Genomic DNA, 26,637 nt, shown 5'->3' on the forward strand with positions numbered 1-26,637 from the left:
ACATCAGGAAATGATGTAAATAAAGCCAGGGAGTATGCTAAAAGCAGCCAGAGTGTGAGGTGGAGGGGGCCTTACCATGTCAATGACCATCTTCCTGAGTGATTGCCTCTGTTTCTTAGTGAGGTTCTGGAAGATGTCACAGTTTTCCTCCTGGAGGAGCTTGAATCCCACAGCGAGGTGGTGGTTCTCCAGTACTGACTCATCATTGTACATGAGGGCCAGCTCAGAGTCTGAGTAAGACAAAGAGGAAGGGCCGAAAAAAGTTTAGTCATCGGAGCACGAATCCGACTACAGCTCCAGCTCCAGAGATTCTAACCCCAATCGGGCACAGAAGCGGTTTGTGTCTACTTACTTGTGTTGATGAGGAACTGATTGGAAACGCCTGGGTGGTCTACGTCGTGAATGGCTGCTGCGAAAATGGCAGCCAGGATCTCCAGATCAGTGAAGACGGCCTGATGTGGGGAAACGAGACAACTTCATGACTCAAGTCAAGCCCGATGCAGCACAGATTCCCAGAGGATTTCTGTGAAACACTACAGCATAACTTAAAGAGGGATCAAACTCCAGTTGGACAATCATCTGCACAAAGATGTGCTCTTGGATTCGAGGTTTATAGCATGATGGCCATGATATGAGCCTGATTAGCTTTTTGGTCCATACTGAAAAGAAAGGAATAGGCCCTTACATCCAGTGCAGGTGTTGACAGAAGGATGTGTGTGGACTGAGCCACGTCTGCAGCATGCAGGCTGTTGTGGTAGGCCACATCCGAGTGGTAGTGATCCTCCAGAGTCATCATATACGTCACGAATGTGTCGGCCGGGATCTTAAACGTCTTCAGCAGGTCTCGTTCCTGTTGGGGACAGATTGAAAATGTCACCGTTAGAGGAGTTCAAGGGCGACGTGGCACGCGTAAGCGGATGCCTGCGTTTGACGGAGATGCATTTGGAAGGAGAGGACCGACCTGGAAGATGGCGTACATGATGCACGTCAGAGGGCGGTTGTTGGAATATTCGGACACGGTAAATATGTTCAGGCCCCACTTATTCAGGTCTTCCAGTTCCTGCAGACAGAAAGTACCAGAGAGTGTGGTAAGTCTCCTGAAACTCAGGCTTCCTTATCCAAGCCTTGGTGGAGGGGTGTATGACAGCTCTTCTCCTGGCTCTACCTTCGACAGCAAATCCTCCTTGTCGGTTTTGATGCCGAAGCGGGTGATGCCGCTGTTCAGGCTGGGCCCGTGAGACACCTTCTTCACGCCGCTGATCTGAGTCATCAGCTGTTGCCTCTTCTTCTTTTCCCGAGCCTTCGGTGTGGGTGGTGGGATCTCCACCTCATTCTGTTTGTCTGCACAAAGAAACGGTCCGAACAAACATATTAGACCTTTTTTTTGTGGATGAAATTCGGTTTCAATAGTGCAATGCAATGCAGGTTTTGTTATTCTTCTTCTGCAGTAGCACTTGTGTCGCTTCCAGTTCTTTGGCTAATAAGGGAAGTGTAAGAGAGAGAACTGTGACCGGATGGCATTCCAGAGCTCAGTCACATCTTTGTGATCTCCAAAAAGAGCAGACACATGAACAGAGAGGCTTTGTTGGAGAATCGTTGCCTGTGTAATGCCTCTGGCTGAGTGACGTCAGCAACTGCCTCTGGCCTGAAGGAACCCAGGTGCATAGAAACAACTGAATAGCTGACACCTGCTCTTTGAATGAGTGTGAGTGTGAGTGTGTGTGTGTGTGTGTGTGTGTGTGTGTGTGTGTGTGTGTGTGTGTGTCAGAGAAAGACATATTCAGTCTCAGAACAGAGCCTAAACCCTGTTTTGGGCCTTATTTACGGAGACAGAAATCCCAAAGGGAAAAACCTCATTCACACCCTGTCACTGCCCAGGGCTTCTAAATATATGAAGATTACATTTTCCAACACCATCTTTTGTCCCCAAGGACAGTGAACAATTTCCTTATTTCAGCCCTTCTCCAGAGGCAGAAAGCCTGGATACAGTCCCACAAGCTTCAGTTAATTAGCCCTGTGACAACTTCCAGCTTCTTCTGTCACTACTGTAACTGAAAAAGCTAATAATACGGTCTCAGAAGTGTCCTAGCTGAAATCGGCAGAGGACAAAGAGTGGCAAGTCATTAATCCATTCATGAATACATTCATTAATCCGTCATTTCTACTGCTGCTGAACTTGAGAGGCTACATGTTTTACCGTTCACTCTAAGGAATTGGGACGCTCTGACGAAGCTTACGAAAGGGTCTCTTGCCTCCTTAACTCCCATTCTCCCCCCCCCCCCCCCCCTCTGGCTCACATTATGGAGCAAAGGAAACAGAATCCAACATGGATTTACACATCTTTACCTAAACACACGATTTTGACTACACTTCCCCCGTGCTCCACCAAGTCCTTCCCGACGCTCCACCCTCCACTGAACCACCCTCCCAGCCTCGCCTGCTCTGAAACCCAGAAACCAGGGGCGTAGTCAGGGAGAAGGAGACAAAGGGAAGAAGCTATTCTCTGTCAGTCCTGCATAATCCCGTTGCTCTTTGCGACGTGGAGAGATTGGGGGAGTGGAGCTGGGAGGTGTGAAGAGAACAGTCACATGTGAGAGCGCTCGCAGATGGCTCACAGCTAACAGCCTCAGCCATCACGCTGAACCCGAGACTCTTCCTCCTAGTCGAGGGGACTAGTCTATGGCTCGTTAAGCAAAACAACAACAACAAAAAACCACCATGTGGAAATACATACAGAAAAAAGTGAGGCAGAAACATTTTGTTCTCGATTGCGAAACTGGATCATAAAATTCAAAACTTCAACCGTGTGTGAGCATGCGTGTTTGTGTGCGTGCGGTGTAATAGTGCCCTTATTTGAAGTTCAGAACCGGATGAGTCATTGGATCTATTGCTTGGCTTTTATGTGAAGGGGGTTCCACCGTCACGTTACAGCAGGATCTCCTGTCTTAATCTCTCCCTCTCCCTCCATGACTCGCTCAGCCCCCTCCCTCCTGTCTACTGCATTAGGGATCGCTCTCTCGCTCGCTCTCTCTCTCTCGCTCACTCTCTCGCTCGCTCTCTCGCTCGCTCTCTCTCTCTCTCTCTCTCTCTCTCTCGCTCTCAGATACTGAGCTGCCTGCCTGCAGAAACTCACGCCGTACTGCATACGAGGCTCCAGTAAAGCTTTCCACAAAGACCTCCTGCCGTTCCAAATCCATATTCTGACCTTTCCTTTGCTTCTGTAATGCCTTCCCTCCGCGTCCTCTGCACAGTTGCTGGGCTCTTTTGGCCCTTTGTGGAGTGCCTCTCTTTCCGATATGCCCTCTCTCCTTCCATTTGAGATCTTTTCCCACCTCCACCTTATTCTCCAACAGGCCACTGCAGCGCAACCTTGTGCCTATATGCAATCTGTGGCTCTCTGGGACATTGCATGCGCATGTGTGAGTAGGTTCGTATGTGTGTGTAGTTACCTAGGAAAGTGTTGGAAATGAACTCTGACACCTGGTTGCCAGATCTGCTCATCTCGGAAAGGTGCGTCAGCTCCCTGTTCAACATCCTCTTGAACTGGAGGAGGGAAAGAGAGATGAGAATTAGACAGATATGTGCAAGAAGGGGCCACCATCTCGTCTTTACTGGTGGCTCCATTCATATAGCTACTGATCCGGATGAAACATTTCCATCGACGGTGGTGTACTAAACTCCCAAATATAACAAATATAGCAACGTCACTTCAGAGCAAATGTACATAGCACGGCACAGGGATGCGCAGTGAAAACGTGAATAGGAATATCTCAAAACACTTTGTAAACTTTTAGGTTAACAGCAAAAAGTGATCAAATAAGCAGTGTATGAGAAGCTTTGCATCTGAGATGAATTCTGTGGACCCATAAATACGCAGTATCTGCCAGAAATAAATAAACAAATGAATAAATAAATAAATAAATAAATCTAAAAAAAAATGAGGCAGCCATATCCTGCGTCACACTGAAAATGGACATATTTTACTAACAAAAATGATATTACAATATTTATGAGTTTATCACCACATATCTGTTAGACTGAATCCAAGGCAAGAAGCAAAACCAGAACCCAAGACTGTACATTCCAGCACAGGCTGCCCAGACAGTGAGCAGCAGTATACACATCGCCCCAGTCTCCCAGACCACGGAGACCCCCTGCGCAACACACACAGAATCAGAGCGACCACATTGCTAACCTGCACTGACCACCACACCACTCTCCATACACACCTTAATGTAACCCCAGGACACAGAGAGAAGGTAGTTTGCCTCAGGCATTTTGGATTCTGATTAATATCCCAAAAAAACCCAAAAACCAAAACGAAACAAAACAAAAAAAAAATCCACTCTTATCCTTAACGGAGGAGAGAGCCAGACAGAGAGGCAGACGACGGGGATTCCTCGCAGAGAAAACCAATCCCTTCTTCCCTCCTCTCCTCTCCTGCTTGCTTGGATCAGCGGCCGGACAGAGCGGCAGCGCAGCCGTGGCTCAGCGCCAGGGCTCTCTGGCTGGTGCTCTCCATGGTGGCGGTACCGAGGCGGCGGGGGAGGGGAGGGGAGGGGGGGGTGTGCGGGTCGGTCGGCGAGGATCGCCCGTCCTGGGCTGGAAGGTCCGGGCGTGCTGCGGTGCAGCGTCTGGAGCTGCAGCCAAGGCAGAGGCTCTGTCAGCGCCGATGGATTATGGCAGAGGCGGAGCGCGGGAGAGGAGGGAGGGAGGGAGGGAGGGAGGGAGGGAGGGATGAGGAAAAAAAAAACAGGGATGCTCATCTAGCTCGGAGGGGGGCTTCCTCTGCTGGATTAGTGCTGCGCTGCTGCTGCAGGACTCCCTCCCTCTCTGTGCCTCTACCTCTCTCTCTCTCTCTCTCTCTCTCTCTCTCTCTGTCTCTGTCTCTCTCCCCAACCCCCTCCTCAATGCCCCCCCCCCCCCGGTTAGCAGCACACTTGCCCCAGCACACGCGTGGTGCAACGGAGAGATGAGAGACGAGGGGAAACCCTGCTTAGCTGCACAAGGCCAGAAAGCAAAGGAATAGAGAAAAGCCAGTGGTGGGGGTGGGGGTTTAGGGTGGGGGTTTGGGGTGAGGGGTAGAGCTCTCCACCATATTCATTTTCACAGCCATTTCTCATCTGAAAAGGGGATGACACAGCACTCACTGGCCTGTGTGTGTGCCGCCTTCAGAAAACCCTGCTGGATCCTGCCATAATACCGTGGCGCCCCCCCACCGGCAGAGATTTGGGATAATGAGCGGGTTCGGTGCAGCCACTGGCTCTCTCTACAATGTATGAAACAGCCATGACAGCAGCTCCAGACGGAGGCCTGGGCTATTTTTACCCAGCAGACGCAGGAGAGGCTGGTGGGAGGAACATGGTGAAAGCAAGAGATGGGGAGAGACCGAGATAATTGCCTCTCCCTGTCGGCTTTGCGGTGACATCAGCTTCTCTCTCTCTCGCTCGCGCTCTCTCTTCTCTTCATGCCACCTATCAGAACACAGCCAATTACATCCCGACGCCATGGCAACAGTGTCACATGACTTGGGCTTCTGTAGAAGGTTCTGTTTCACACGGGGCATCTCCTTCCTTCCGACCCTCTTCAAACATGGCTGCTGAAGCATCATGAGGACCTCACTGACACACACACACTCCCAGTTCAGCTCCCCCAATCTCTTTGGCAAGAGGCAGACTGCCAGACTCGATGGGCTGCCCTTGGTAGGGTCCACTGAGAGGGAAAGACCCAGTGACTGATGAGCACACTCCTGTTGGCCATTTTGTCCGGGTACGTTTCGAGTCAACTGTTCAGAGGGCAATTACTGCATTCCTAAAACGATGCATTTCCTTTTCACAAGCCACAGTCATTACTGAAGTGTTATAATGATGTCCCAAAGCTGCTAAGATGACATAGTGGTTTGGACAGGTAACAAAAGCTGCTTCAAAGAAGCCTCAGATCTGACAGGCTACGTGTCTGGAATTCTGAGGGTGAACCATCAAAAGACATTACATTTCCAGCTGACGACTCTGTGCATGCGTGCGTGCACGCGCGCGCGCGTGTGTGTGTGTGTGTGTGTGTGTGTGTGTGTGTGTGTGTGGGTGGGGAAGAAGTGATGAGAGAACAGGAGACAGGCAAAAGAAAAACAACGGGGAAGACTGTGCTGCAGAAGGGAGACAGTCTCATCCACCATGTCTTCTACTCCGGCACGTGTCAGGAGACTCCTACTGCTCGTCTCCCAAACGCAGAGTGCTGGAAAACTCTGACATTAAGGAAGAGAACGAGGAAGAGCATCTCCGTTTAACTTTTAAACAGCGAGTACTTTCCCTGAGAGATTTATTTTGCTAAACTTAATATATCTTAATATTCCATTTATGATGCTAGAATTTCACAGATGTTTTACATTTTGAACAAAATTCCTTCAAACTGTGTTGGAATGTTGTATGTTTACTACTCTTCTCTCCCACTAGTGGGCAGTATAAACTTAAGGAGGACATAATTACTCGATAACTGAGGACCATCATGAAATGAAATTTGTTTCTTTTTGCAAAAAATGTGTCCTGTGTATAAATGCCATATGAATCCGAAGAATATTATAGAAGTCAAACACCCATATAAAAATCAGAAAAGAACCTGAGTACAGCAGATTTGCAACGTTTCTTTTCTGACACAAGCCTCTAAACTAAACACTAAAACCAGTAATAATATTTCATCTGTTATTTTAACTGATCTAATGAGACCTGTGAAGTTAAACGCGATATAGCTCCACGTCCCTGAATGTTAATTAATATGTCAGATTTTTGCTCATGATAATGTAATTCAAGGAACCAAGGTCTGCAACAGTGGTAAAACTATTACATGTTCATCTGTATGGGCAAAGACAACATCAGCATTAGCAAATCTGTTGACGCACATGAAGGTGACAAACGGGTTCAAACGAGGGCATACACACATTATGACACAGCAGCCTTCTTGAGAAAAGTATGGAGTGTGCCAACAAAAGGTCAGAAGCTATGATCTGAATAGTGTCTCACTTCCCCTAAATGACAAGCCCTCAGTGTGTGTGTGTGTGTATGCAATTACATTAAAATTCACTTAAATGATTAAAATGAACTTAAAATAAACACAATTGAGGGACTGTAACACAGAACATAAACATGCCTTTTCTCCGCAGTGTGAAGATGAACAAAAATGCTTACACACGCTGCCTTCCTTACACACAAACCTCATATCATCCACAAGGAGAGAAAAGATATAAACTAACAGGACAAGAAAGCTAGTCACTTGTGGGAAGTCAAATTCACCAAGCATGCTGGAAAGAAAAAGTACATAAAACTCCCCTCCTCATTCCATTCATGTTTCAAACTTAGTTATAACATGCCACACATTCTGAACTGCAAGAGAAAAATGCCAAACAGAAAAAATTCCCGGTACTAGAGAGTAGCTCTACACACGTGTTCAATTCTAACAGTTTTCATCCCGGCAACTTCGGAGAGCCACGCCGCCGCTGGAGACACACTGCCTGCAGGCCTATTGCACGAGCCTTCCCAGCACTTCCGAGTGAGTGTGAGCAGGCAGATACACAGTCAAAACCTGAAGCACACACTCCGTGCCTCTCAGGAGCACAGAGAGAAAGAGAAAAGCAATAAGCACAAGGAAAGAACCACATCAATGCCACCGATCGCTCTCTTGGTCAATGTATCAAGCCTGCAGAGAAAAGTTCTAACGGAACACATGAATAACAACTCTTCAGGTCACTCGTGTAAAAAGACCAGTTCAGAATGCAAAACTAAACTCCCAGTAATGGAGGTCCGCTTCAGCAAAGGCTCACCTTTTTCCACCAGTTAACTTTTCCAAACTTTCTGTGCTCTCTTCTCTTAAAGCAGCAAGCTCCCATCTTGAGGTAGCGGGTTAAGTCCTGCCGTGTGTGTGTGTGTGTGAGTGTGCGCGCAGTACAATCCAGCGGTGTTCAGGCTTGGCATTTGACAGACACAGCAGTGTTACTGACTCCCTGAGCTGTGCACACTGACTGCCTTCCACAGTGAGTGAGTCACGGTATACAAGCACGCCCTCTGAAGCTGGCCCTGCCCCTTTCTGTCTTAATGCTGCGCACACATTAGCGGCAGTGATGCGATTGCCACAGAGTTTACAGTGTAAATAGTCTCTGCACAGGAATTAGAACAAGGTTGCAGATAAGATCTTAACTTTTCCTGCCATCAAAGCAAACATCGCACGTTTTCACCATGCGCGCACACACACACACACACACACAGACACACACACACACACACACACACACACACACACACACACAGACACACACACACACACACACACACACACACACACAGTGAAATACAAATCCCTAGGGCATTTGTATAGACTGCACATACATGCACGTAAATTACCCCTGGCTAATGACTGACTACCCTCCGCTACAAACACCCCATGCCTACTGATTACAGATACGCTACGTAACAGCAATTGGGCAGATGTGATTCCCAGCTTCCAGTGACATGCTCCCATCAGTGGTGCTGTTCCAGTCCACTGCCATCGACCCAATCACTAATCCCACAAAACCTCCTTTCAAAACTATTGTCAGAGGGATAGGGCAATTTCAGAAGACTTTAAGACGAAAACTATTTGCGGACATCTGTTTGCAGACAGAGTGCTTGGCCAACGCTGGCAAGGCTTGTTCAGTTTACTTGCCGGCGGAGCTCTCTGCAGTCACTGGGTGGAAAGCTCTCGGTTGGAACTGAACGCATGCTGTAGAGCAGCTTTCCAGTACCAGCCACCAGCCCGATGGACGTTTTTCTCTTGCGGGTTCAGAATGTGCGAATGAAATAAAGGCACTAAAGGGATTTTTATCTGCTTTTTCATTGTTTTCTAACTGAAGGACGTCCTCGCTGAGTTTCAAGACTAGTACATTTGATTTCCATAAGTGACGAGTTTTAGCTTTCCTGTTTGCATCTTTCTTTACTCTCCTGGCAGAAGATATGAGGTTTGGCGGTAAGGAAAACAACGTGTGTATGTACCTCCCCCAGAGAATTAAAAAAAAAAACGATGTTCTGCATTTCTCCCTCACTCAAGTTCAGTTTAAGTGAATTTTTATTTAATCGCATTGTGACACTGATTCTCTACTGATTCTAACAGGTGACTGATATCAGTCCCCAAGCACACTGACCTGAGAGAAAGGCTGAGCAGATTTTGTCCTCAGTTGTTTGATTTTGCTTTAGCATTTGATATCGCTTTTGATCAATAAACTGAAAATTGAACAAGTTTTATCTTCCTGAGCATTTGATTGAACCAAATAACTTTGAACCATAACTTTAATTTTTAGCTCTAACAGCATGCTTTCATGTGAATGCATTTGTGTGCACATGTGTGTGTGCACGTGTGCGCATGTGCGTGTGTATACTTCCAGATATGCGGTATCTAATTCTCCCTGAATTCACCTTCAGGGGTTGTGTGTATCTAAGTACGTGTTGGTTACCCTGTGTGTGTGCGCGTGACAGTGTGTATGTAAGTGTGTTTGTGTATTCATCCCTATTGTCTTCAGTAGGGTCCCCTGCCATAGTGTATGGCAGTTTGACGTCAGCAGAAGCAGAAACAAACAGAGAGCTTGGCTTTGCCCTGCCACACGGCACTTGCTTCTATTGTAGTCTGCACCCGGCTAGAACTGAGGAAGGAGACAGGAAGCCTGACTCACAAACACACACATGCACACACACATATACACACACACACACACACACACACACACACACACACACACACAACACACTGCTAGACTGAGCAGCTGATCGGACGGACACCACTGAGATTGTAACCTATCCAAACACATGCCTATCCAACTAACTTCTCAACTGGTCTAATTCCAACCCAATATAAACAGATGAAATACCTGGGGATTCATTTTATATTTAGCATTAAATTACACATTTTACCTTTGACTACACACAGTAGTTCGAACACCATACAAAATATTCCATCACTGTTTAAAACAACAAAGCCAACTTTACATTTAGGTCACATCCTATAAGTAGACTATTATACAAACCACCCCCTGCTTCTAACAATGCATATAACTGGAAGAGACACTCAGGCTGGTAATGAAATCAAGTCCAGGACATATGAAGTAACGTAGCCTAGCTCCTGCGCGAAGCCTGGAAATCCTTCAGAGTGGCGTCAGACATGCTCTGACCTGCTCAATGAGGAAAACAGATACATTCAGCGAGCATCCCAGCAACCGTTGCCTGATCTGGGATCAGCGCTCCCTGCTGGCACCTTTCCGCTGCCCACCGCTCGGCCCGTCTGGCCGCGATTCAAAAATGAATTGATTCCAACAAATCCTCTGCATATTCCCATTTCTGCTGCGCGCCCTACAAGTCAAGACTTGCAATAGGTGTTAAGAATGCGGTGGTGTATGTCAGAACTTATGTCATTCGGACTAAGGCAATTTTTAAATGTAGCAGACGAGAGTACTCATACGACTGCAACACCGGTAGCAGGGGCCTCCCTATAGCTCCATTCACTAAGCAGCCGGTCGACTGACTCTGAGCACAAGCAAAGCAGACCTTTGTGTGCCACGAGAAAACAAGGAGACAAACCTTCCCGTATTTGCTCAGCGGTCTGAGGAGTGACCCGAACCGTCTTGCAGAGTACAGAGCCAATGGACATCTCTCAAGGGCTGATCTAAGTTCGCTGTCAGGAGGTTCTGCTCACCTTGTTGGAGGCCATATCGCTGACGGAACGGTATGTCTGGATGGTCTCCAGCTGGTCCAGGCACCAGTCCAGCTCCTCCATGGTCTCCATGGCCAGTTTCTGGTAGGAGTCGTCTGGGTAGAGGCACAGAGAGAGAGGCGCGCAGTCAAACGCTTGCATGGTCACTCCAGAACTGCCTGCTAGACGATCCTTCATCCTGGGGTTGCACAAACACACCTAGTGGCTTGTGCTTCCACACACACAAGCACACACACCAACACACACGCAGACTCCTGCTGGCTCTGTGAGTGAGTTCTGCAGCGTGCGAGCTAGAAGAGGGTTTTTTTTTTTTTGCTCTTTCTGTCGTTCATTCATTGGCTCGGTGATACTGCCTTCTAATCCTGCTCTCCTTCCTCCCTCCCTCTCTCTCTCTCTCTCTCTCTCTCTCCCTCCCTCCCTCTCTCTCTACTTCTGTCTCTCTCTCTCTCTACTTCTCCCCTCTCTCTCCGCTGGTCGTGAGCTGGCTGGGCTGATTCTGCCTGTTGGATCTATGCCTTCAGTTCATAACCTACACGTGTCTCCCACTCCAATGAATTGTGACATGAGTTGAGAGCGTGGTAGGGACCTTTTTTTGCATGTTGCACACACAAAAACTATATGCAATGTACACACGGTCACATACTTCCTCAAAAGCAAAACATCTGGTCTGAAAACAAAGAGACATAAAGAGGATGGGTCCCATCCACACACATGCTAACTGGCATGTCTGATTGTCTGATGAAGTCTCACTGGCATTGGCCTGTGCTGGGCTTGAATTATGTGCAGGCCAGTGTGAAGCATCAGCACCGTTTACCAGCAGGGCGAGAAGGGCCACAGATCTGCCTCCATGGCGGTGGGAAACAGACAGGCCACTTGTGTGACCCTCGCACGCTGCCATGGGGCTCCCAGCAATGCGACAACGCGGCATTGAAACAACAGCGCAGTGCAACAACGCAGCAATGAAACAACGCAGCAAGGCAACATCGAAACAGCGGAAAAATGCAAAAATGCAGCAACGTAACAGTGCATCAAAGAAGCCTCTGATCTCTCACACTGCTTCAGTGAAGCATGAGGAGAGGTGGAGCAGAACCGATGAGCTTGACTCCACACGATGCCAGGTGTGTTAGAGCGTCATCATAAAAGATGAAGTGTGGGCTCCTGATAACAAGGATACATTATTGCAAGATCTGTGGATGAGCAGCGAACAGCCGTGAATGCAAGACAGTGCGCCATACCAAATGACATTTCCTTTAAAAATCATCTGCAGTTTCAATTATTTTGAAATATTTTACATCGACCTTACATTTTTCTCACTCTCTGTATGTCTTACAAAGCGTGCACACACACACACACACCCCAAAAAGGTGCATCAAAGAGACTAAAGTTCTCTTCTCACTGCAGTGTACTGGTAGTCAGAGAACACAAGGGGTGTCCAGCAGGCAGTGGAACAGGGAAAAAAATCTGAATCTTAACTACTTAGCATATCTCTGAAAGCACAACCACTCAGCGATGTTAAAGAGAGGGGCAGGATCCGAGAATAACAGGGAAAGAGCCACTGAAGTATTTTCTACAATAATGTTTTCTATGCATTTTTTTTTGTTGCTTTGTTTTTTGTGCTTTTTTTTGTTTTTAATCTCCATGTGGCTGAGAAAGATATGAAAGCCACCCAAGAACTCAGAAATGTCACTCTGACATTTACAGTAAAAATTACATGGAATGTTCTTTGTGTGGGTACGTGTTGTATGACTATACATTAGAGTAAACCTATCAGGGCATTTAAGGTCAAACCCATCGGAGTATAATGAATGCTGTGATCGTCTTAGTTTTGTGGCTTCAAAAAGTGTGTGTGTGTGTGTGTGTGTGTGTGTGTGAATGAATGAGAGACCGAGAGGGGCAGAGTGAGAGTGAGCATGTGTAACATTTTGGGCGCTTGGGTCATATCAGTTTGAAGCAGAACGGTTTAAGAATAACATTTATTACAATTTGGAGAAAGAAGGGGGCGGATGTGGTGTGTTTGTGGTAACAGCTGCGCAGTTTATGACTATGTGCAATTCAGTGGGTGCCCAAGCCAAGGAGAGGCTGTTTGAATAACCCTAACCCTAATATCATTGCATTTCTTCACATTCTTCACTCAAGAACTTAAAGAGGAAGTTCACCAATCACAGGATGTGAAGTGTAAAATAATTCTCAATGTTCAAAGTTTCATTTTTTTATATGAGGTAAGAGGTTTTGGTAATATAAACCCGTGTATTTACTAATGTTATGGCTATATTTTTCAACTGTGTAGTACATAAAAAGGTTCACACTGAGTGAGGTTTTTGCAAGAGCGAGGCAACATAGATGGCGGTCACACTAAGCCCTACAGTTGTAGAATCAATAGACAGTCAGTGTTGTTTACTATGCCAACCACACATACACGTACCTTAGGTTCCAGAATCACTAAACCCCTTACAAATCTGTACAATATATTGCCATTGCCAGGACAGAGCAAAGCCCTTTTTTCGTCTGCGCTTCTTAAACGATGTACGCGGTGGCGTCACACAATTTGTGTTTGTGGTCTTTAAGATTTCTGCTTCAGCGTGGCGGTTTCGAACAGCACGGGACCAGCTCTGCTGAAATCGTTTCCATCAGGAAGCCGAAACCACTGCCTGGCTCGGGAAGACCTAAACAAGAGCAGCATTGAATGAGCTGGAGGAGCGGGTGGAATGGGTGGAGCTGGCCACTCTCATAGCCACATGAAGGGCTAACCTGCACAGACCTCACACGTACTGTGGGCTGAGAGCTCACTGGACCACACAAACCGAGCGCGGTTTTTTTTTTGGTTTTTTTTTCCACACATTTTTTTTTTTACGCATATTCTTTGGTATTTTCAAAACACCAAAGGATATGTGCAAAGACAACACACAGTGAAAGGCTTTTTTAAAAAAACAAATAAACTTTCTTTTAAGTTTTTAAGACAATTTGGGAAGGCAGTCATGTTATTCAGTACTACTATTCAGTACTTTTAGTAATGCTCCATAGAGATAGAATGCACTCCTACAGTTAAACACTGGGTACTTGTGTGTGTGTGTGTGTGTGTGTCTCGGAGAGAGAAAACGAGTAACTTTGCCAAACCCAGTGGCCTGAAGTCTGTCTGACTGTCTCCCCCTCACCCCTTTGCTCTCAGCATCCATTCCCTCACAGAGCACCTCCTGTCTCTCTCAGCAGCGGCATTCCGGAAAATATTCCACAAAATTTACGAGGCTGCGCTCCAAATCGAACCCTGAAGCTGGGCGAGAGCTGCCGAGGGCATGTTACTGGTTACGGAGCAGCATGCTAGACGGGCACGGAACGGTCGTGATGTGAAGCATTCCACCCTCAAGCTCAGTGCTCTCTTCCCCAGTACTAATCACTGCAAAAAAGTGCTGCAAAAAGAATCTTGGAGTATGCAGCTAACATTTGGAGGTCTCACTATTGGATGAGTTGGTCCTCCCAAAAAGGCTCCAGGAAATGGGCACAGATGCATTATAGCAGCCAGCAGAGAAGTGGTAGCTCAGCGGTTGAGGTACTTGACTTGTAATTGGAAGGTTGCTGGTTCAAGCCCCACTTCCTGCCAAGTTGCCACTGTTGGGCCTCTGAGCAAGACCCTTAACACTTATTGAGTGTGAACACAGAATGGCTAGATAACACACACTGTGTTTTAAGAGTGTAGGTTCAGCTACATTCTCCCTCTCACACAGACAGAATCAATCCAATTATCTGGCTTGTCCAGTATTAACAGACTTCAATAGTGCCACTGTCAAAAAAAAACCCCTCTCTGACCACTCTAATTCCATTAATAGAGGTTACAAAGCCCAGTTAACTTTTCCTAGCTATTAACTCGGTCATTTTGGCGCGTGCTGGCAGGGTTCCTGCAGAATCTGGGCGGGAGACGTGGTAGAGGGGACTGGGAGCAGGAGGAGCTTTTGCTACGCTTTTGATGCCTCGCTGTACTGAAGATGTCGCAAGGGTTTGGCCTGGACGTTTCAACAGGCACCATCGGGGTGTTGTTTCGCCTTTTGGAATTTGGAAAGTGCCTAATAACATCTATTCCCTCAAGTAACTCACGCGTCATACAAAAAGAAAAAAAAAACCAAACCCCCAAAACAACTAAATATAAATATCCAGAGGGGAAGGCCAAGGAAAGAGCGAGAGAAAGAGGTGTCAGATGGAGACATTAAATTACTGGTCCGAAGCTAAAATCACATGCTTATGACCTACGCCACACGCCATAACAAAACAAAGCCATCAGACACGTTACGCTCTTCCTCTACTCTCATTTTTCTTTCCCTTCGATCATCAGGGAAACAGGATGGATGGGATGTGTCTGGTGCACGAAAGAGCGACATAGAGGGAGAAAGAGAGAGGGAGTGAGGCGACTGGAAAAATTTACGAGGAGCGCTCTGAATGGCTTGGAATCCGTCAGCACGTCTGGAGTGTATCAGGTCACCCTGCGCTGTAGTCCCATGAGTCTGTGGGTTTCAGGGACGGGGGGGGGATCTTCCATGCAACCCAATCATCAGGCAGTGAGTAAGCTACATTTCCTCCAAAACAGGCCAGTTATGATTTAATTGAGTCACCCTTTTTAGGTAAATATCTCCAGCAGCCAGGCCTGGTGAGCCAGTAGGAGTCTGTGGGTCGCTGGTTTGCACTGCATTAGGTACTCTAACACACCAAATTAGTAGAGAAGGGCAGAGTGTAACATCTCTGTCCGCATGAACGTGAAAGTTAAGACAAGTTCAAGTTCAGCAGTGTGGTAGAGCCGTCGCCCCTCCACTGTGCCCATCCCAGCAGCAGGCCACTCTTTGTCCTTATAATGCCAGTATTTACTGGCTGAGGAAAATCTCATTCATTTCTCTAAATCAGCAGCAAGCAGGAACCTAAATGAGCTCTCCTCACAGTCAAACCTGCAGGCAAAATAAAGTAAAAATGAATAGCTTGACTCATGACAAAATCCAGAAAAAAACAGGTAGATACTGGCTGAAAGTAGAGGGGATCTGCATTGACTGGCCAGCCTGAAGTGCCTCACACTTCACTGGCTGGAAACATTGCCGTGTGCTTCTGCCATATGCATCCACGGATTCATTTTACAACATGACCATGTGGCAAGACTCCTGACGTAAGGTGTTGTGATAGCATACAACTTGAACGTAAAGTGTCGAAAAGCCAACGGCTCAAATCTTTTTTTTTTTTAGTCAAACAGTCACTAGCTATCTGCCTTGGAAGTAAAGCCTGTCGGTAACATTGGCATTTATTGTTTTTTGCATGTTTCCTCCTTCCTTCAGCCCCAAACAGGAACAGAAACCATCACTCTCTCTCTGACAGGGCCATGACTGAGCTTAGTGACGAAAACATTCCAACAGCCAGATTTTTTTTTTTTTTTGGCTGTTTACACAAAGGGAATAGATCCAGCTCAAGTATAAAAACAAATGGGCTATACCTATACCAATAACCTCCCTCCCTCCCATTCTGTCTCTCATTCTGTCTCTCGCCCTCTCGCTCGCTCTCTTTCTGGTTAAGCTTGTGTGAAAACTTGCAGGCGTTCTGGCAAGAGAGTTCAGAGGGGAAAGGCTGTTTGCCTGCTTTATGGCTGTGCTGACGTCAATGGCATTATTCAGATAGTTAGCAGGGTGCAGGCTCTCAGTGCCAAAACCCGACACAGACGTCCCTTTTGGAGCCAGACAAACATCTGCTCACCTCATACAGACACTCATTCAGACTTGAATATCTCTATCTCACTGAATATCTTTATCTCACTGAATATCTTTATCTCACTGAATATCTTTATCTCACTGTGTTAGATCATCTGGTTCTGCTTGTGACAAGGGGGTGTTCCATACAGGGTGGTGCGTAACACATGCAGCAGATCGTTAGTACGTATTTTGGGCCACCGGGAGGAATAAAGGAATGAGCTATGAAGGAGTGGCATTCTATGGCAGCCTAATCGGAATAACACTGTGGCTTCTTGTTCATTGTTTTGATTTAGATCAGAAGCAGAAAAACAGCTCAAGGTAAGGAACATATTTCTGACGGGATGGGTTCCAGTGAGTTTCCCTTCGTTTATTTAGATATCTTAATCATGAGTGAATGGATTAACTATCACAGGCCTCGGAAAGACAGAACTTTCTAGAAGGCTTTACGTCCTATTGGTTGCCTTGTACTGAGGCATCTGCTCTTTCTGCCAGGCTCCCATTCTCATACACCCCCCCCCCCCCTGCCAGTCACTGGCTATGATGTGGACCTCCTTCTTCAGCTACCATGAGGGACTCTGCCAGGGTGCTGCTCGGTCGGGCCTCCGAAGACAAGGAGGACCCTTCCAAGCACGGAAACCCGAGCTCTCCCGTTACGTCTGTAACTATTCAGGCAAGCAGTCAGCTGATAGGAGGCGACAAATAAAAGTTTCATGAACAGGCTTTCATTCTGGGGGACAGAGGCATCATCCCTTTAGGAAATGTTAAGTTGAATGCAACATGTTGGTTTGAAAAAAGGTTAATCAGTGATTAGTGTAAACAGACCATACAGATGTGGGGCATTAAAGCGTACAACCATTATTGTGGACTGAGACTCGACTTTCTGAATATGAGAACTTTTGAATATGAGGCTTCCCAAAGTACCATATCAGTGTAGTTACAATATCACTTCATAAACTATGGACTTGGTAACGAGAGCAATTTTAAACAGTTCTTCAGCGATGTGAAACAGTTATTCAAAGCAACTTTTTTATAAAGAGAAACTAAATTCATCCCATAAGGAAGCAAGCTAAATCTACTGAATAATGAATCAGACAGGGTTATAACTTTAAATGAGACCACCCCCACAACCACACACACACACACACACACACACACACACACACACACACAGTGAGTGAGTGTGTGTGTTTGTGTGTGTGTGTGAGAGAGTGTGAGAGAGTGTGTGAGAGAGAGAGAGAGAGAGAGAGAGCAGACGTGGATTTTATCATTTTATCTAAGGACTATTTTGGATCTCCGTGCGGTCTGGAACCTGCACGATGAATCTCAAGGCCATACACACTATAAATCATACCGCAGGGAAAGCGCGAAGTAAAAACAACATAAATCGTTACAGACTCATCCCACTTGCGTAATGGGGTTCTGAGGTGGACAGAGGGGAGAACGATAACATGTCAGGCTAACAGTGAGGCGGATATCATACGGCCCTGCAGAAATGCTACGCGCGGTGGGAACGCTGTGGAACTACTTTTCATATGTCACGTTTCCAAGTTTCCTACTTCACCTGCATGTAATTTCCACTCCAGCCCTTGCTACTTCAAGGACGGCCTTCCGTGCTCCCAGCCTACTAGGTTTGTTCGATAATGGTTTGACCATTTTCATTACTCACACAACAGCATCTTGGTGGAAATGAACTGCCGTATTCGAGTCAGCCTACACACAAGAAAACCCTTCTAGCGTACCTTATGTCGGTTTGGTATATGCAATATCCTCTAGGACCTCCTCTTTGATCACAGCAGGCCAATCTCTGAGCCCACAGTAGTTTGGACCTCCCATTGCCCGATCATCACATTCACAAAAACAGACATTCCCAAAAACGTCTCTCACTGGAGACCAGAAATGTTTGAAAATAATATTAGTGATGTCACACCATCTCCAGGGCAATGGAGTACATAAACACAGTGGGACGCTCAGATCTTCGGCCAGTTTGGCACCTAGGAGTGGACAGAGGGCTTTGGAAAGGGAGTGTGGGATTCCTCACCTCCACACGCAGAGTCACCCCACATGCTACACATCACGAAACCTGCCAGGACATGTCAACATCGCACACAAACATGCGCACATCAGTCAATGTCACCTCGTGGTTCAGGTTCCAGAAGAACGCAGTCACCGTCACGTAGGCATACCCATGCCCCCACTATTCACCACACACACACACACACACACACACACACACACACACACACAAAAGCTAGAGAGACCTTGGCAAAAGATGTCCCTAAGTAATGGCAGCTTGTAAGCAACTCACAGACGTGTGCACAGACACACACACACACACATGCACATGCACACATGCATGCACAAACTCATAAGCACAAGAACACACGCATGCGCGCGCATACACACACACACACACACACACTTGACTGGGCAGGGATGTGGTGTGCTAAAATATTGCAAACCAGTCATGGTCACTGCAAAGGCTTCCTTTAAGCTGACGTTTTCCCGCCCAGTGGGAAGAAAGACCCTGTCTGTTTCAGTGGGCTGTTGCTACCACTGTTGTTACAGCAACCATGTCTGAGGTGGATGATGAATGGAAAGGATTTGGCCTTTGGTACCCTGCTGTTTTCAGACAGAGCCTTCAGTTAGCAAGCCTCTGTGCTTTAGAAAGGGACCCAAAAAGAGAGAGAGAGAGAGAGAGAGAGAGAGAGAGAGACAGAGAGAGAGAGAGAGGGTGAGTGAGAAAGAGAGAGAAAGAGAGGGGGAGTGAGAAAGAGAGAGAGAGAGATGCAAACTACAAAACTCACACTGAGAGAGGATGCTAACAGAATGCTAACACGAAAATTCCCTTTTCGCCATTGCTTCATCAACGATTTGATTCTTTGTAAGACGCATATGCTAAATGAGGCAGCTAACCCAAATCAGCCTGCCTAGCCAGGCATGCCGGTATGCGGGGGGGGGGGGGGGGGGGGGGGGGGGGCGTCAGACAGTCAGACAGGTGTAGACAGGTGTAGATATGTCCCTGTGGTCATCTAACCAATACCGGAAACGCATACAGACAAAGTTATGACACCAGGCATGAACACATTGCCCATGTAGGAACGAGTTAAGGTGCACATAGGTGCCACATAGCCACACCCTGTCACATCTGTGTCTGCAATTCACAGGAATGGACGCCGGCTGCCCTTTTCTTAAGCGTACTGAACCGACATCGAATCACTCTCACGTGCACCTCATTTCACCTCGTTAGCTCCCCTCTAATGAGACGTCCATACACATCATCTCTGTGAAGTTTTGTTAGTAATTCCCGCTCGGTGTACCTAGCCATATCACTGTCTCTGACCGTTTTGTTGTGTGTTGGATTCATATGAAAGGTTCGTTCGTCTTGGCCCTAGATGGATATCCTGTGGCTTTATTGTATCCTGCTGCTGAAAAGTGTGGCAGGACACAACCCAGCCGAGCCATACAGGTGTATGGAAGTGTGTGCGCACACATGTAACAAACAGGAAGTGCTTACCCTATTTCCTGGATACAAACATAAAGAAATTCACAGTGAGCTTTCCTGCTGTGGTGGGAGACCCGGTCGAATGCCAGTACAAACATGGGTCATTGTTTTGAACTCTTCAGTCTTCATGTTGTCATGTTACTGAGATCTCCGTGAACTGAATGAACTTCCCTTCTCCTCTAGAAGCACCTGCGCAGTTAACCTGCACCTGCGCAGTTAACCTGCACCTGCGCAGTTAATGCTTATGGACGACTACAGTTTTTACTCGAACTCGGAACATTAAACCCAACGATGTTAGCTGAGTGGACAAAATGTATTGCCATTAGTCTATGAATTTAATTTCGCCCATTAGTTTTGTTGCTGTGGAAACAACTGAACACGTCCTTTTTGTGTCCTTGCTAAAGGGGGGAATTACCCAAATCGCCATGACCGGTTCAGCTTTCACTCATGACGGACTAAGGCAGGACCCTCCTGGTCTTGACGCTGACGCTGACACTGACGCAGGTTCTCTCTCCCAGGGGTGGACCACCATAAAGCACACCATTGTACTGCTCCATGCCAGCAGCCTTCGAAAAGCCCTGGCCAGATTACACAGGCTGGAGGGATGGAGCGCTGGACACGGGCTCGCACAGCTCTTAGCATTCTGCAGCTCCTGCCAAAGAAACGACAGGAAGCTGCATTGGCGAACCCAAAGTGCGCTGCCTTCAGAACAGATTCCATCTCCTCCACCAAGCCCGATCTGCAGTGCTAAGCCTAAACCAACAAGCCTGACCCACAGCCAGGGCTAAAGGAGAGGCATGTCGGCTCTAACTGATCCCGGATCAGGGCCAGGGGCCCAGGCCCTGTACTCACATAAGCCCTGTGTTCCTAAGCTCTGGTCCAGAGTCACGCTGTTGGGGGACGAGCACAGGATAGACCTGGCAACGCATTCTCTCTGCCTTGTTACGGAGGTTACGAGCCACGCGGTCAGTGGAGGACGCAGCCTGGACACGGGTGGCCTTCGATTTTCGCCTGGTGTCAAGTGACACAGGAAAGTCCCTTAACGCTCTCCGCTCACACAGGTGCAAAGAAACGAACACGCACAATGAAGCTTTTTTCTGACTTTTTCAATCAGTTATTCTCTTCACCATAACTGCATTTGTGTCACTTCAGTGCAGAATTAAATCTAATCTTTTTAACAAAAGAAGAATTCCAAAAAACATATTGTTAAAAATAAACAACAGATATAAAAGATTTCCCTGTAAGGAAAAGGAAATGGGACTTTACTGGATGCAAGACTGATTGCTCAGCATGGTTTACAGACACACACACACACACACACACACGTGATTTGCCACTTTTCATCTACACACTCACATTCAACTGGAAGTGTCACTGTATCTGTCACACAACCCATAAATAGGAGCTGAGCAATGGCCAGACACCATTACCACAGAAACCTAAAATGTTTGCCCTTTAGTTACCGGTCTTGAGCATGATATCATTCCAGATTAAAATGCCACTGCAGTGATATGGCACTTGTGCCAAGGAGACCCTGACCTGTTCCAGGCATTGCACTAGGGTTGGACTGGCTCCTGTGAAATACCCGAGTTCCCGAAAACCTAAGCAAATAAAGGTTAGTTCTCAAACACTCTACTGGTGTCAGATCATGATGGATCATGGAAGAATTATTGGGATAATGCATGTTGCAATAGCTATTTGCCAATGCATTAGAACTGTACTAGGATACATATAGGATAGATATTTTCAAAACATTAAAATCATTCTAAGCAGATCAAGTCATTGCCAAACACTAGACAGGAAATCCAGACTTGGCCAGTCAAATGACGAGTATTAGAATATGTCTATGGACAGTGCAGTGTCTTGAGATACCGTGCAGTTCAGCGTATGGCTCTGTGTAATGACCCTGTCAGCATTTAGCAGGCAGATTACATGTACAAAGAATGCTAACTACAAGCTACTCACTCTGCGCTGAAGCCTCATACTCTCATTCTTAGTGATGAATTCCACAAAAAAAAATGTTCCCCTCCCCACAATTTTAGCCTTAAAATCAGAGAACACTTTCTTCTACTTTGTGATCTAAACGCTCCTCGGTTACAATTAAGATTTAGGAACTCTCATGTTACATTCATACCACTGCAACAAATCTAGTAGCTCCAGTAGAATGAAAAAAAAAAAAAGCGAAAGATTCTACCGGATTAAATAAAAGGATTCAATTGAACGGCTAGTTGAATAATGTTTCCACCTGGTACACTTTTTAATCAATGAGAGCCAGTCCCTGACCCTCTGTGTGTGTGTGTGTGTGTGTGTGTGTGTGTGTGTGTGTGTGTGTGTGTGTGTGTGTGTGTGTGTGTGTGTGTATGTGTTTGTGCGTGTGTGTGTGTGTGTGTGTGTATGTGTGTGTGTGTGTGTGTGTGTGTGTGTGTGTGTGTGTGTGTGTGTGTGTAGGTGGGAGCGTGAGCCCAAACATGCTTACATGCACTTTGGTAAGAACACAGCCATGTAGAGCATCAAGGTAGACAGTGTCTAAGTGAACACACACACACACACACACACACAGGAAGCATGCACCTTAGCACAGTCACAGTGCAAATCTTTATTTCCTCCACTCTGTATACCCCCTCAGGTTCTCTTTTGGTCTTAATGTGTAATATCATTACCATTATAACGTAATTAAAATGTTGTAAAATTGATTTTTGTTTGGCTTATTATACATTTTTAAATATTTTTGTTGGATTCATACATTTCTTTATATAACTCCAAAGACAATGTTTTAGCAGCTCACAAGAAATTTCTAAGATGGTAGATGCTATTCAGGGGCTCTTTTAAAGCATGCCATTTGGCTGAGAGAAGGTTCATTTGCTGAAAGTTTTCAAGCTACAGAATGGTTATGTATAGCAAGATACATAAGAGATGGCTTTGAATGAAACAGGTGCCCATTGTGTGTGTGTGTGTGTGTGTGTGTGTGTGTGTGTGTGTGTGTGTGTGTGTGTCTGTGTGTGTGTGTGTGTGTGTGTGTGTGTGTGTGTCTGTGTTGACACAGCAGGATATACATCTAAACACATTGTTTTGTAGCATGACTAAACCTGAATAGCAAATAAACATGCAGAAGTTAGATTTCTGTAAGAGAAGAGTTAAATTTAATGGAAAGTTCCAGTGAATGGTGACTTAGAGGCTTAATTGCTTAATTCCAGATTTACCGATGCAGTGGTGGACTGACCTGTTTGGGCTTCTTTTTATCTCACAAGGAAATGCACAGCACTGAGGTATTTTTCTCATGGGAGCCGGCCCCAAACGCTGTTCCGATCTTACAGCAATCTTTCCACAAGCCTTTGCCATTCCTCGCCAGAGCGGACTACCGTTAGAAAGTGGCTGTAAACATGCTACATGTTAAAGATGCCCCCAGCAAGACAGCAGTGAAGAGTGTGATCACTCTTGATAGGGTCTTACACGTGATTCACAAAGGTGCCAATGTCACGCCCCAATAAAACACGCGTTTGATGTCTCAGACATAGGCCACCTCACAGAAGCAGATTTCATTTTGCTAATTCAGTTATGTTAAGTATTTCTTTTGATTCAAGTTTAAAGTGCTCATTGCAAACAGCATTTAAGAGCTAATACCTCTTTGCGAGTGGACTGATCCTGGAGTAATTAATCAGTATTTTAATGTCTGATATTCAAAGGCTAATGGAATCAAATCTTTATCCCAGTAAGGATGTCATCTAAAGGCAACTCTTGTGAGAGGTATCCAGGACTCTACCAAACTACCAAAAAGTTTTTAAAAATCTTCAGAATCATTAGTTTTGATTCATTTAGTAACTTTTCAAGCAATTAAATACAAACATCCTTGCTAAAAGGACTATAATTGCACGCTGAATGAGCATGTGTAAATACAGGTGCAGGTTTGGGTAGTTTCTAGCATGCAAATTTGCTGGAAGCCAGTCCAGCAGAGCCACAACTAGGCCGCACGCGGCAGCATCAGGGAAATCACTCGAATAACTTGTCTGACCTCTCACAACAGGCTCAATATTTTACATATACACACACCACTATCACAGCACATGCACACGGGCATACACTCCCATACACACACTCCCATACACCCTCACATAACTACACATTTGCTTTTATACAAACTTTTGAACATTAATTGTACATATATATGTGAATTCAGAAGAATCCACACTCACTCAACCCTGAATGAGCTTGTCTTAAAATGATCTGATCTTTTCCACCTTGCACCTAAACGTCTCCTAACTCTGCATCTTACCTGAGGCAGCCGTACTCAGACACAGGCACGACATACAGAGCATGTGGATTCACCTGCTTTGTCTACTGCAGTCGTCAGATGGCTTATGGACATATCCTACAAGGTGGGAGTCCGTGCTGCAGGGCTGTTCCTATTCAGGAAAAAGGCCTGAATAATTCCTCCGTCCATCAGCTAAATGCTTCACAAATAAGATGAACCTAAATGCTAAAACTACGATCTACAACTTTTTGCCCCTGTGTGTGCATATATGTGTCTGTATCGCTGGTATGTGTATGTGCACACATATCCGTTAGATTAATGAAGGCAGCCAATCTTTCCCTTTTCAATATTCCAAAACTGGAATTTCTTTTCCCATTCATTTGCAGGTAGGCTCATCCCACCACGTATGGGAGAAGCGCACACACACACACACACACACACACACACACTCACATTCACTGAAAAACACCTCAGGGATTCCGGTGGATTGCAACAAGCGAAAAACAGGAAAAATCTGCACTCTCCTTCCTGCCCTCTGACCCTGTTTGTGTGACACACAGGAAGCAGTTTAGGAGCAGACAGGAGGTGAGGAGCTCTCTTGCTCATTGTCTCTGTGGCTGCCATTACATCACTAGCCTGCAGCAGACAAGGGGGGGGGGGTATTGGGGGGGGGCTCTTGTCATCAATCCAGAGCACGTGACCGCATCTGAGGTGGACAGAGAGGATGTTTTGGGGGAGCCTATAACCGACGTTCTTTAGAAAATGGATGAAAGGGCCGAGAGAAGTAAAAGAGGCATTGGGACATTGGCAGCTTCCCTTCTTACTCAGCTCGGCTAAATATCTACGGCGCAATAGTGCAATAGATTTAAGAATGTGCATTACACCCTGAAAGTACATGAAGTACCACTGGACAAGCTCCCAGATATCTGAGGTAGCTGGGTTCGCCACTCTCTGTGTGAAAACTGTGTAAAATATACCGTTTAATCTCTCTTTTCACTTAGAAATTAATTAATTTAGGCATGTAGTTAGAATTTGGGGTGTAAAAATAAACTATTAACCCTTCAAAAAGCCATGGACACCCATCATTCTTATTTTACCATAAAAGGGTCTTAGGCAGAGAAAGGCTGAGCTTCCCGTAGGCCGTACCAACTAACTGATGTGTATTTTTTTGTTGTTGTTGTTTAATAATACTCCAAGTAAACTGAACCTGGATCAAGTTGCAGTATTGAGGACGACATTGCTACAGTTACATTTTCACCCATATGTATGCTGATAGAAATAAAACAAATGAAATAAACACACTAGAAAATGAACAAACAAATATATACACATTCGTGAAGAGCTGGTTGAATGAGTCATCAGGATGACGGAGACATGCATGCCTTGCTCATATTCAGAGCTGCACACTGGTGGATTGATCAGGCTTCACTGTGGAGATACCCACAGGAAGTGAATGTCTCTGCACCCAAGCTCAGAGGAAGTCAACAGAAACCACAAGTAAGTAGTTTGACGTCAATTAAAACCCGCTGCACCTGGCAGGAACACCTACTGACAATATCTCTCTCTCTCCTCTGCCTTTTGTCTTTTTGTCTCAAAGTTTTAATACATGTTTACAGGATCTTCTACTTAAAATGGCAGTATCAGGGACTAGTGTCCTAGAATATGGTGCCGCGATGAACCATTTCAAATACAGTTTATGCCCAAACCAAACATGTATAGCTTAGTTTTCAATGACATGAAATTAGGTGTAATTAGGAAATTCCCCAATATGTTTGTAATCAGTGTTCAGTGGGCCTGTGCTGACCCTCAGGCCGCTCTCCTCTAGCTTTTGGAGAATGTGAAAAAGAAACCCACTATTTCTCAAGCATCACTCCTCCCTTCTCAGCAGTACGTCAGGGATTTCTCAATGGCTACAGTTTTTTCTCCATTTCAAAGAAAAGCTCCGAGTTCTGCACAACGCCCCCACCGGCAGTGACAACCTTGCCCTCGTGCCTTTTCGCCGTCATCCTCAAGGCCAAAGAGGGCAACCCTGTGCAATTCTTCCATCCACTAACTCCCAGCCGGGGCCTGCCAGGCGGAAGGCTCAGCTCCATCTTACGGTATGACGTGGTCTGTTTGGTGGGTGTGTGTTTGGCAGGTTCTGTGTGTACGTAGCTCTGTGGTGTAAGTGTGTGGGGGGGAGCTGTGCAAGTAGTTCCTATTCCCTGCAGTAGGTATGGGACTACAGGAATGGAGCATGCACGTGTGCGCAATCATGATGACCTTTTCCTAAAGACGTCCAAAGCCCACATACAAAACTAGACTCAACAAAATCAGATATGGACAATATAGATTTGTGTGTGTGTGTGTGTGTGTGTGTGTGTAAATGTTTAAGAGAGTGTGAGTGAGTGAGTGTGTGTGTGCGCGTGTGTGTGTGAGTGTGTGTGTGTGTGTGTGTGTGAGTGTGTGTGTGT

The 26,637-nt window shown here is 46.2% G+C and overlaps 1 protein-coding gene and 1 long non-coding RNA gene across 5 annotated transcripts in view; one reads left to right on the plus strand and one right to left on the minus strand.

The window, feature by feature from the left end:
• The window catches only part of pde4ba (phosphodiesterase 4B, cAMP-specific a), an 87,522-nt gene that overhangs the window by 3,770 nt on the left and 57,115 nt on the right, over positions 1 to 26,637 (minus strand). For 3 of the 4 annotated variants that reach the window (XM_027027065.2, XM_027027067.2, XM_027027068.2), the window contains 7 exons: positions 10,705 to 10,817; positions 3,450 to 3,543; positions 1,166 to 1,341; positions 962 to 1,060; positions 686 to 850; positions 353 to 452; positions 76 to 230 (listed from right to left, as the gene is read on the minus strand). In XM_027027065.2, coding sequence (XP_026882866.2) covers positions 76 to 230; positions 353 to 452; positions 686 to 850; positions 962 to 1,060; positions 1,166 to 1,341; positions 3,450 to 3,543; positions 10,705 to 10,817 — 902 coding nt within the window. Of the gene's footprint in view, positions 1 to 75; positions 231 to 352; positions 453 to 685; positions 851 to 961; positions 1,061 to 1,165; positions 1,342 to 3,449; positions 3,544 to 4,229; positions 4,484 to 10,704; positions 10,818 to 26,637 lie in introns of those variants that run through there. The other variant, XM_027027069.2, reaches the window with a different exon arrangement.
• LOC113588045 lies at positions 16,420 to 17,291 on the plus strand. Its single transcript, XR_003411819.2, has 2 exons — positions 16,420 to 16,751; positions 16,926 to 17,291. It is a non-coding gene; the product is annotated as an uncharacterized LOC113588045 (long non-coding RNA).

This window comes from Electrophorus electricus, chromosome 3, assembly GCF_013358815.1.
Source record: "Electrophorus electricus isolate fEleEle1 chromosome 3, fEleEle1.pri, whole genome shotgun sequence".
Taxonomy (NCBI): domain Eukaryota; kingdom Metazoa; phylum Chordata; class Actinopteri; order Gymnotiformes; family Gymnotidae; genus Electrophorus; species Electrophorus electricus.